The sequence below is a fragment of the Anastrepha ludens genome, chromosome 5 (genome assembly GCF_028408465.1).
Source record: "Anastrepha ludens isolate Willacy chromosome 5, idAnaLude1.1, whole genome shotgun sequence".
Classification (NCBI taxonomy): Eukaryota; Metazoa; Arthropoda; class Insecta; order Diptera; family Tephritidae; genus Anastrepha; species Anastrepha ludens.
The window spans coordinates 5,146,572-5,158,912 of record NC_071501.1 but is presented as its reverse complement, the minus strand read 5'-3'; the positions used below and the strand labels follow the sequence as shown (position 1 = coordinate 5,158,912).

Sequence of the window (12,341 nt, the reverse complement as noted above, 5' to 3'; positions counted from 1 at the left end):
CTCTTGCTTTATCCCTATGTCTTTTTAAACTATACGGAGACCATCGCTCAAACTTGGGTGCAATCACTAACACACTAACGTCCCTAAATTTTTGACAAAATCTTTCTCTCGACACCCTAAGCCATTCTTATCGAATATAATCATCTTCAGAAACTTTTAAGTGGTAATTTTCTGTGTGCTTCCGTGATTCGAGCAACAATTTTCGCAAAGTGTTTCCAAACCCAAACGCTTTTATACTGGATGAGCTATAATATTTTGAAGACTCTTCACCTTCCTTTGAGGGAGCGCTTGAACTCTGATTATTTATTATATCCCAATAGAGCCATTCATCTTTTGAAACGAAACAAATATTGACTCCCCTTTTTGACCTCTTGCCTTCAACTGAAGTGAGGCGTATTGCGGGTAAGGTCTTTTGCATTGATCGAAACAAGTGGAAGGACAATGGTGGAGTTAAACGGAGGTTGCTGAGGGGTTACACTATTGCTATCCATTCGCTATTTTCAAAGTAGGTTTTAACGAGTTGCCTTTGAATTTGATGAGCTGTTGCCCGCAGAGATCCTCACTGATGGTTTTACCCAGTTTTAGCAGTTCGTAATACAGCCATCACTATTTGGTCTGATGAACAAAATGTCTCCATTTGACAATATCTTTGATTGATTCCTTCCAGTTTTTACTTCAAGTTTCCTCATGCCATCCACCAGTTCGTCAATCAATTGGTCTACCTTTTGCTTTCGTCGTAAATGCTTTAGCGTCACTCATTCCTTTGGGTCCATTCGCGTGACTTGACCCAACTATCTGATTCTTAGGGGCCTGATGAAACTCACAACATTCTCTCCCTTTATTAGTTAGTCCAATTCATGGTTCGGTCTTATGCGCCATTCACCGTTGCTGTCTTTGACTATTCAGAAGATTATTCTAAAAATTTTGGTAATAAACTACACTTTTTTATTCCACAAAATACACAGCTTCACCTTTGAACTATGGATATTCGACTTTGGAGCCGGTGTACCGGTTTAATCGAGCTTAACATACGAGGCAGGACGCCTTTAGGTTGTCATTATGATTCCATGTTTCACGGCCAGTAACTATAAAAAAAATTGTAATTGAAATTAATAAAATAAATTTCACTTCTGTTAGGTGTTTGGTGGAGCGCTTCCTCCTATTTGTGGGCTGCGTCTTGATGTTGTTCCACAAATAGAGAGACCTACAGTTTTAAGTCCACTCCGAATAGCAAATGGTTTTTTATTAGAACCTTTTTTATGGCAGAAATACATTCGGAGGTTTGTCATTGCCTGCCGAGATACGGCCGCTTTTGGAAAGATCTGTTTCTATCATTTTGGTGTTTCACGCATCAAGATTCGAACCTACGCGCCGCCGAATGGTAGTCACGCACCAACGCAGTCGGCTATGGCGGCCTCTAGTAACTATAGAGCGCGTAATTGCTTCCTTTTGTACCTTTGCAACAGCCTTTCAGACATGCAAAATCGCTGCAGTGAATGCGATTTTGAGAGCACAAAAGAAAGTTGATAAAAGTTGGACCTCAAAAAAAACAAAGCAAATAATCGTTGCACTTCAAAAGACTGGCGCATATGCAAGGCTTCAAATGAGCTCTGCTGAATATAATTCAAAATATACTTCCACATCCAATATTTTATTCGCATATATCCCCTCAGTCTAAGAAAACGAAGAGGTAGCATATCTAAATTCAAGGCGGATTTCACTACTTTTCATTTAATTTATGGATTTTTGTTTCAGGTGGCTGTTTTTTGGACTTGGCTTCACTTGGTGTGTCCAATTGGCGCCGGTTAGCACGAGAAAGAAACGACTGGCGCGCTTTGTTAAGCTCGGCCAAAATCGCGTAAGCAGTTATCGCGCCAATTAAGAAGAAGATAAGGCTGTTTTTTGTATTGAAAACTATTAATATTTAATACAAACTCAAATTTTTCTTCACTCCACTCATATACACACATACATACAATACATTGGGAATCCAAAAATGTATATCCAAAACTTAAATTTTTATCATTTTGGCAACACTTACCGCTCAAATTTTCCTACCCCTGGCGCAAGCATTACATTCACGCCATGAAATGTAGTCTCCTGTCCGAATTCCTGTACTAAATTCACCAAGGCCTTGCAGTCGTTTTCACAAGGTCTCGACCCTTCATTGTCGATGTTTTGGGAATCCGTGCGACTTTTTCGTCTCGGCAATATTTTTGAGCCGCGACGGGTTTTAAAAATTTTGACTGCCGACATTTTACTGCATTGCCCCTATGCCTTTGCTATTCGACTGAAAATGTGTGAACAATCTCGGCAAAGAGATATTTGAGTACCTGCTTGTGGGCAGCCACTCCAAAGTGGAATTTTGCATGATTTTTTATCTTTTAGCTTTGGCATGTGCCTGGCTGACCTTGTGCTAATATTACTATGTACACACATAGCAGACACGCACACTTGTGCAAATTTGCTTGCATTTACTTTGTAACGTTTCGCTACGCGACTCTTTATGAGTTTTTACAGCTATGCACATTTAATTGACATTTGATTGAGCTCAAAAATATTCTGATAAGATTGTTCATTTATTATAAGCCTTTCTGACACAACTTTCAATGAGTAGCGGGGCACATATAGAAGTCCATTATATTTGCAAGCACGTGGGTGAAAAGTTCGCGTAGTAAAATTTATTACTTAGAGCTTACACTTCTCATTAAGGCTTTTAAAGAGTTTTCACTTAGTAGTAAATAAGTGGCACGCAAACAATTAGGACTTACGCAGGACATTATGGGTCAGTGCAAAAGTAATTAAAGAAAAATGTTTATAATTGGAGTTAAAATGTAATAAAAAAATGGAATATTATTTTAAAAAATTGTGATTAAAAAGTAAAACTAATCATTTTAGAAATGGTGAAAGAAAATTATAGTAAAGCGAGAGGAATTTTGGGGATGCAAATGGCGCATATTCAATATAAACTCAAAATCAAAGTGGCAAACAAAGAGTCGAAGGAAAAGTGAATGCGAAAGGCAAACTAAAAATCAAAGTCAAATTCAAAATCAAAGTCGAGTCAAAACAAATTCAAGCCTTACCTTAAAATCAAACCGAAAAACGCATTCAAACACAAAATCTAGCTCCGCCTCAAGCTCAAAATTTAACCCGAGCTCCAGCTTAAACCCAATCAAGCACTCCAATTTAAATTTAAATTCAATCAAGCACTCAAATTTAAATTTAAATTCAAATCCGAAATCAAAGTTCAAACTCAATCCCGTCAGTAACTCAAGCTCAAATTCATGCCTAAACTCACAATTTAACATTAACTTTCATTGGACTTTAAAATCAAAACCGAACATAAACTAAAACTCAAATTTAAAATTATACTCAAACTTGAACTCAAAGTCCGAAATTGAACTCAAATTCAAACAGTAACTCAATCTCAATTTCACATTTAACTCCGAACTCAAACCCAAACTTACGGTGAAACCGAAACTCAAAACTCTACTCAAAGTCATATTCGCAATTAACTCAAATCCGAACCTAATCCCGAACCTTACCGAAAACTAAAATTCAACTTCGCTCAAACTCTTAAATTAAAATTAAACTTTAATTCAAATTTTAACTCAAACTCAATTTCAAGTTTAACTCTGCGTTCAAATTCAAACTGACGATAAACCCAAACTGAAAATGTAACTCAAGCTCATAATCGAATTTTAGCTCAAATTCAAACTGTTCCTCAAACTTCAGTCTAAACCTAAAGTCTGATTTAAAATAAACCTCAAAAACAAACTCAAACCCAAGCTGAAAATTTAACTCAAATTCGAATCCGAAGTAAACCCCGAACTCAACCAAAACCCAAACCCAAAATCAATTTCAAAAGCCAACTTGAACTCAAGCTTATACAAATGCGATACTAACTCAAACTCAAATCAAAACTCATTTTCAAACTTATATTCAAAATCATACTCAAATTCGCCCCGAATCACTAACCTAAATTAAAACTTAAATTCAAAATCCACTTCCAACTCAAAAGCAAACTAAAACGCCGGCTCAATTCATACTTAAGATTCAGGCTCTTACTCCATCAAACTTTTCAAATAAATATAAAAATGGAAAATAACCGAGGCTCGACATCAAATTAGAATTATAACTTAATTAATTCTCTTAAACTTATCGCAATTATTTTCTGTATGAACTCAAAGGTGGTCTGGTGTGCAATAAAATCGCTCCTTTGCTCCTAACTATGCTTTTGTGTTTTCGTAATCTACGCTGCGGAACCTTCACCAGAAAGAAATATATCAATTCCACAAGGCTAATAAGAGAACAGCCAAGAAAGAGCGCCGTGATGTTGCCAAAATTAACTGCAATAAAAATTTTATAAGCCACAACAAGAACGTAGAAGAAGTTAATTTCACTCACATAGTAAATCGACCCAGGTGTAGACTAAATTGGTTTTGTAAAGAAAAATATAGTCCTTCATAAAGTTCATATCCAACAACACAGTATCATTGCTAGTCCATTGTTCGTGTGCTTGCAAAGCTCGAGTTCGCCCCTTAACAAAATAACGCAACGAACGACAATTGAAAAAACAATTACAGGCAAGTCCCGGATTATTAGTGGTAAAAGTATCCTTCGCTGTCTCCTCGAAGTACCGCAGCAGATCTGCAATCGAACTCAAATTCCGAAAAACCAGAAGAGTGCAAATTTCGACTCACAACTTACGATTATGATGACCCAGGCACGGCAGATCCACCAATTTACATATCCGATATGACCCTGCCGGAAAAAACAGATCCACAGTACAATTACAATAATGCAGGAGATACTCCTGTTGACACTCCGCCCGACAATTTTCCAGCATATAGACATGATTAGAAAGTGTTTTGAAGTCCGCGCTGTCTACTTCGTCCTGAAAGGCATAGCAGACATCACTTCTTTTGATTAAATACAATGAAATAAAGATATTTTGAAACAATTTTGTACCTGAAAAACGCAACGTCGTTTCTTCGATGACAAACGTCTGGTGTCTGAGTCAAAGAAACTCATATAAGCATCGATATAAATACGCGCAAACACATTGCGGGGTATATCGATGGCTGTGTAACTCCACACTTGAGGTTGAACTGTCATCAACTAACAAATAAGCAAACAATTTATCTACTACTTTCCCTTTCTCTCCCTCTTTTCGACCTCTCCCGCATGAAACTCACCAAAATTCCCTTTGGCACCTTCGTGAAGGGTGAGTGCTTCTTCTCATTCAACAACACGCGCACCTGTAGACCCTTATGCGGCCCACTCTCAGTCACTCGCCACGGCCATTTCGAGTCCATTTTTTGCTTCAAACTGCCAACGACTGATTCAACAGAATTGAAGGCCATACAAAGTCCGTTAGTCGAACGACGCCGTATGAATATATCACAGCAATTCATTGGTCGATCACGCCATACACAATCCGTTAGCAACTCCTCACAACGCCACGTCATATGCCGCACCACCTCGGTGAAATTAATGTAGTTGAGTTCATAAATCGGTTTCGTTTTCAAATTCGAGAAACGATAAAAGTAGCCGAACCTTAAGTTGTCATACATGGCGATTATTTCAACGAAGAGCTGCTCATATGAGGAATTATGATGTGCTGGCCAAAGGAATTTTTCTTTCACTTGCTCCAAACGTTCCCAGTTTAGACGATTTTTATTGCAAATCGTCACTTCCGGAAAGGGTACCTTGTAAATGGGGTAGTGGGTGGAGTAGATGGTAGTTTTGAATTCGCTATGTTTGAAGCGATGCGCCAAAAACTTAGTGAAGTAAATAAGTAAGCTGAGTGCGAATATGAAACCGAGCGTCCATAGAGCACTAAAAGTGGAGAGGTGGAAACATGTTTAAGTTCGAGTTTTTGTTTTTCTACTTTTTGTCATCAAATTATAAAAACTTGCCGTTCCCATCGGCCAGCGTTACAGGTGAGCATGCGCTTCAATCCGTGCACATTCGTTTCCTTGCCATACTCTCCCAACTCCTCTAGACAGTTCTCTAGGCAATTTTTACGTTTGAAGCGAACGACTTTGCCTTTTTTTGTCGGCCGTGAAATATCATTTATTGGTTGTATATTTGAAATATTAAAAGTTTTCCTCATTCTTCGAACTGCGTGTGTTAGAAACGATGGAGGTGCGGGAAATGCGTGGAAGAAAAGAAAATTAGTTTGGTTTCATAAGTGTGGCAAGAACCAAATACTTTTTAAACGTTAAATTCGATTAGAAATTTAGTACGGAATGAGTTTTTGGAATTCATTTTAATATTGATTTTTTTGCTAATAAATAATGTTTTGTAAAAACTAAAAACGACTTTCTCGCCTTTATTAGTACGATTCATATGATGTTGACGAGGTGTTACAATAAAATAATAAGACTGTTGCTCAAAAAATCTTTAAATAATTTCATCGAGTACACACATAATCTTGCTTAAAAATTTCGTATTTGACCGTTAAGTGTTTTGATGTGTTTTTTTTGTGAAGATTTTTGTCCTAGCAAAATGTAGAAAACTTAACTTTAGAACGAATGACTGTGGAATCTAAGTAAGCTAAGAGCTGAGAGTAAATGCCAACAACAGTGACCAACTAAGCATATATATCGAAGATGAAGCTCAGATCGAATACTTGAGAAGCCTATTTACAAGTAACGGAGCCGCGTTGGAAGATTTCGAGCGCAGAATTCAAGAAGCTCGTGCTACATTTAACCAAAATACTACGATCTACGATGCGATCTACTACGACACATGCGTTAAAACTAAGTTATTGTTTGAATCAACCATATAGCCTACCATTATTATTTGTTGTGGCATATATATATTACATATGTTGACATATGTAGTCAAAATGGCATTGAAGTTGATATAAAAAAATTAAAATATCCTTAGATCGGTCGCACGCTTAGGAAAGATGTTAGAGAAATTCTGCATGCTGTATTAAACAAGGGGCAGGCCGAGAAACACACGTTGTCGTGGTATAGCAAAGATACGAATAATTTCTTCAGTGAGTTTAGATCTACAAGAACCTGTATAGGAAGAACCGTACAAGCTGGAAGAATTATGTGAAATCACTCGGCGCTAGATTGAAGTTTTCTTCTTTTTGCGAACTCGCAATATTTATGCAATTATAAATAAAGATAATAATGATAATATATGCACATTCTGTCAAAAAAGTACCGCGAATTGTTCAATAAAACGCAAAATAATTGTTTAATCAACAAAATTTATTTTGTCGCCTTCAAAATAGGCTCCATTCGAAGCAATACACATAGGCCAACGATTAGTCCAGTCATTAAAGCATTTTTTAAACGCATTTGAAAAGATCTTCTTCATCTCCTTCAGTGAAATCTCTTTAATGGTCTCCATCGACTCAAAGAGGCGTCCGCGGAGTGGTAATTTACATTTTGGGTTAAGGAAAAAGTCACAGGGGCTAAACCCGGTGAACACGGTGGTTGTTCGATGATATTTGCCGAGTTTTTATTCAAAAAAGTGTTCACATATGAGCCTTGTGAGACGGTGCCTTATCATGGTGCAAGGTCCATGAGCTTTCTTTCAACAAATTGGGCCGTTTCCTACGCACGCTCTCTCAAACGTCCCATAACTTCCAAATAATATTCTTTATTTACCGTAGAACCATTTGGAATGAATTCCGAGTGCACAACAACATGATAACACAGGCCGACAAAATTTAACCAACATTCAGACCCAGAAACCAGACTATATATTTCCGAAGGTTTATGATGCGCTGAATCCAAATCTGGCCTCAGAATTGCTCTATTAGTTTGAGTTTTCGAGATATCCTAACCTAAAAGTGCAAAAAACCCCATTTTTGCCCATATTTGAGGTTATGTAGCCTTGCAGATGTTTTCTTTCACCAAAATTAAAGGATGACATCTTTAAATACAATCCTTCTTTTTTCAAATGGCGTTTTGTTTGCTCAAATATCATTTTTTTTCGCAGAGATATCGCATTTTGAAATTTTCATGTTTCGGAATTTTCCTACACCTGAAAATCGATTAAGATAACATAGACATGATATAGTCGATTACTAATTTTCTTGGGTTTGAGGGCCTGAAATATATGGATTAATAGTATGTAAATTTGGAGTTTGTGGGAAAGCCTGCTTGCGGTTATGTGGGTTAGCCTGCTCGCGGTATGATAGGGGTGGTTTCTAGGGGTTAGGGCTGTGTGTGACTCGGTACCCAAAGGTTAGATAGTGTAGGGATGTGGTGAGTCAGCACACTTATGGTGTGAGACAAAATTTTAAGAAAAATAAGACTCAATTCAAGAAAATTAGTAATCGAATATATCATGTCTATGTTATCTTAATCGATTTTCAGGTGTAGGAAAATTTCGAAACATGAAAATTTCAAAATGCGATATCTCTGCGAAAAAAAATGATATTTGAGCAAACAAAACGCCATTTGAAAAAAGAAGGATTGTATTTAAAGATGCCATCCTTTAATTTTGGTGAAAGAAAACATCTGCAAGGCTACATAACCTCAAATATGGGCAAAAATGGGGTTTTTTGCACTTTTAGGTTAGGATATCTCGAAAACTCAAACTAATAAATTAATTTTAGTTATCAATCCGAATTTTGCATGGACAGAGAAGCAGATATTAGTTTAAATTATTTCGGATACTTTTCCTTGTAGACTAGTGTAATCAAAGAAAACGAGTAGGATAACTTTCACATTTGTCCGTCTTTGACGTGGTTTTTCGGGTTTCGGATCATGAGGATAGCGCCATTCAGCCACCTGCTGACTCGTTTGCATGTCAAACTCATATACCCACGCCTCATTACCTGTTATGATGCGCTCGATAAACGTTGGGTCCGAATTCACTTGCTCAAGCATGTCTTCAGCCACCTTCTCCCTATGCATTTTTTGAAAGAAATTCAACTCTCTTGGGACGAGTCCAGCAGCCACGCGTCTCATCCCCAATTAATAGTGTAAAATGTTGCGAACTAATTCGTGAGATGCGCTAAGGTCACAAGCGACCTCCCTAAAACTTAAATGATGGTTTTCCAGCACCTTTTCCTTGACTTTGTCGACGTTTTCATCCGTTGAAGACGTTGATGGGCGACCAGATCGGGGTAAAACTTTCTCGGCCCTCTGCAAAAGCCTTATAACACCCGTGTTTTTGATAAAGCACACTCGCCATATGCTTTCTGCGACATTTTCAACGATTCGGCAAACGAAATCCCATCCAAACACATAAGGATATTTGTATAGATAGTGAAAATCGCAGAGGAAACCTGCGGTTGACTGATATAATTAAATGCCAAAACAAGCTAATTGGCAGATCACGCTCAAACTCTGCGAAGAGGATAGTTGTACCAACATTCCAGCAAAAAAAAAATTGTGTAACGCGCGCTTTTTAAATGAACAATTCCCTATATTTTTTTTTATAGAATGTAAATATCTTCGCAGTCAATAAAATCGAGTTCGCAACCCACAAAGCCCCTCAACGCGCTCGTCCCATAAGCCGAGAACAACGACTCAATTTATAATGAGAATCATTTTACAAAGAAATTGATTCTTAAAACATAATTTCATTCAAAATTCGCCGTTTTGTTTTTTCTCGATGTTGAGGCCAATTTAGTATTAGTTTTAAATACTTTAATGTTTTTCAACTCTTGTTATTCGTTATAATTTTCTGTGTTTGTTTGAATTAAATGTGTATATAATGAATATTTTGTAATAAATTGGTTGTGGAAAAATTGTAATTTTGAAGCTAAAGAAACAAATTATTATTTAAATTTTTGCCATAAACATCTTCAGTTCAATTACCACAGGATATTTGGATTTTTGTCACAACATCATCATTTCAATAACTAATATACATATTTAGGATTCTTCCCGCATCATTTTTGGTCCTTCGAGCCGGATAATTTATTGATTCTTTGAATTTAATACTTCTCGCAATATATACAAAACCTTTCTGAGGTTATCGACTTGGATTCTCCCCACATCCAGCGAACTTCATTATTGGATTGGATACAGGACTTTTCCCGCAATATTTTTAAACCCGCAACATATTTAGGATTCTCCCCGCATCACTCGATTTGATTTTAGTGCCATTTCGTTTTTTTTTTTTTGTTATTTCGTTCTAATGATATTTCGTGTTCCCATTGCAAAGACGTTTTGCTCTTCCCATTCAATTTATTGCCAATTAGCACTGCGACCTGAAATATCTATTGTGACCCTTTCAAGAGCCCAGTAATTCTATGATAAATTTTAATATTTCAATTTGGCAATCGATAATATGAATTTTTGTATGGCGAATTGGATTGCAATTAAGACCTAAACTGCTGAAATGTTCTTAATTGCCAATTAGAAGCCTGAGCGAACATACTCTTACTTATACGTAAAAACTTTTTTTAATTTATTTTTATTAAGAATCAATTTTTTTTAGTGGCATTCATTTACTTATGCGCCAGTAGAAAAATGGAGAATTGGGTGCAAAAGTTGGTTCATTTTGCTACTTTGCGTATTTCTTGGTGCAAGTCAAATCTCTGATCTCTTGATTTTCAAGTTGTGAAATAAAACCACTTGCATTTTGTCACAAAAACACGGATAATTTTAGTCTAAGTCAATAAATTTTTCGTCCTTCATTTCTAACACTCAAATGTTGCTCGCAAATATCAAAACAAAAGACCAGTAATTCACAGCTGCTTCCGGTTACGGGGAAAAACAAAAACAAAATCAATAAATACATACGGCTGCGGTTATGGCTTTGGCGTTATTGTGCGGCACCTACAATCGTTTACAGTAGTGGCCAAATGTTTGATCAGGACAGCTAATTGCTATGGTTCCGGTTATGGTTGTTGCTTTCACCTAAGGAAAACTGTTTGTGGATGTGTGCGCATGTTGTTGGTAGTTTATTGGGGGTGTCAAATAATGCATTAACTTGCATAAGAAACTTTAATATTTCTCATTGCCTATTTTCTAAATATTTGAAATATTCTTCTGCATTGAAGCGAACAATCACTGTCGCAGCTCTGACGAATGCAAAAACAAAGTTGATATTAGCGCAGCTCTTTCTCTTACAACGTTTTTACACACATCCCTTTCTGGAGCATTTTTTTAATACCACATTTCTATTTATTCGCCTATATTTTTCCACTATTTTTTGCCCGCTTATTTTTCATATCTTTCCAATCAAAACGCGCCTTAAATTTTTATCTTTATTGCACTTTTGCATTTCGCTTCTCAACTCTAAATGGGCCACGACCAAATGCACTTCAACTTTTTTTTCACTGGCTACTGATTTCGGAGCGTAGGTCAACGGCTAGAAACTGATGGAAATTGAGAGATTTTTCGTTCTCATGATACGCGAGAATATTTTTAACGGTAATGTGCAAGAAATCTAAATTTAGAAAGTTTTCGCTTACATCGATAATCGCGGCGCTGTTTCAATTGTGGACCCTCTGCTGGCTATGCCAATAAAGTATAAGGAATTCTCATACGAAATATGTATTAACTTTTAATTTCAATTTATTTATTTTTTTATTTATTGATTATTAGCTACTTTATTCCCACAAAACTAAATAGAAAGAAAGGCACCTACTCACTGTTTTTGCTTCTCCTACGCGGCGTGGAATAAAATCCACTGCAGTCGTATCAAATGCAGTCTTCACTTAAATATTGAACTGAAACTGAACAAAAACGCGTTTATATACACGAATTACTTATAGAAATGTAGCCATCAAATAGGCAGTTTCATAAAGCACTTGACTGTCCAGACGGCTATTAACTGCCACATTTCCATGACACCTTCAGTTAGCCTTTTGCTCCTGCATGTAAATACCTTTTGTTTACAAACTAAATTTCCTACGTTCGGTGACAAAGCAAAACCCGGAATATGTAAACATATTTAATACAAATCACGATGAAAACATAGTAAATCAGAAAACTGTTTATGTGCTGCGTTAAAAACTGTCGTGGAAGCCAATGCAATCGCACTCAATTGCGGCCCACTGGCCGTGACCCAAATGCGCTCACGCCAACGCCACCTTCGCTTGCACGGGACAATTTTTGCAAATACTTGTAAATAATTATTCATGTTTATAGAGCAAACAAAACCACTCTATGACGGTAAATGTCTGCATCCACAACACACATAGCTAAAAATCAAGTCATAGAATCATTTACCACGCACATAGCCAAACAAAAATGGGTGATTGCGTAAGTCAATAAGCAATTGCCTAGGCAAATAGCGCTAAAATAGAGGGAAAACACTGTTGTAGTTCAAGTGGTTCCAGTTTCTTATGAAGAGTGTTACTTTCTTTGTGCTTTCAGTCGGCATCGGACCTCCAATAAGCAACGAAA

The 12,341-nt window shown here is 36.9% G+C and overlaps 1 protein-coding gene across 1 annotated transcript; it reads right to left on the bottom strand.

Moving 5' to 3' along the window:
• Positions 1-3,855: 3,855 nt before the first annotated feature.
• Positions 3,856-6,118, bottom strand: LOC128863408 (pickpocket protein 19-like). Its single transcript, XM_054102542.1, has 6 exons — positions 5,922-6,118; positions 5,199-5,841; positions 4,972-5,121; positions 4,711-4,897; positions 4,408-4,650; positions 3,856-4,349 (listed from the first exon to the last, which is right to left on the bottom strand). Exons 1-6 carry the CDS (start codon positions 6,116-6,118, stop codon positions 4,168-4,170), a joined length of 1,602 nt encoding a protein of 533 aa, XP_053958517.1. The 3' UTR covers positions 3,856-4,167.
• Positions 6,119-12,341: the final 6,223 nt, after the last annotated feature.

What these genes read in the sequence shown, in the direction of transcription:
- LOC128863408 (XM_054102542.1), bottom strand. Translation starts at nt 6,118, where the DNA reads ATGAGGAAAACTTTTAATATTTCAAATATACAACCAATAAATGATATT. An exon ending in GTGCCTGGGTCATCATAATC is followed by an intron (nt 4,651 to 4,710) that starts GTAAGTTGTGAG and finishes GTTCGATTGCAG; the next exon opens with ATCTGCTGCGGTACTTCGAG. An exon ending in CACCTGGGTCGATTTACTAT is followed by an intron (nt 4,350 to 4,407) that starts GTGAGTGAAATT and finishes TTTTTATTGCAG; the next exon opens with TTAATTTTGGCAACATCACG.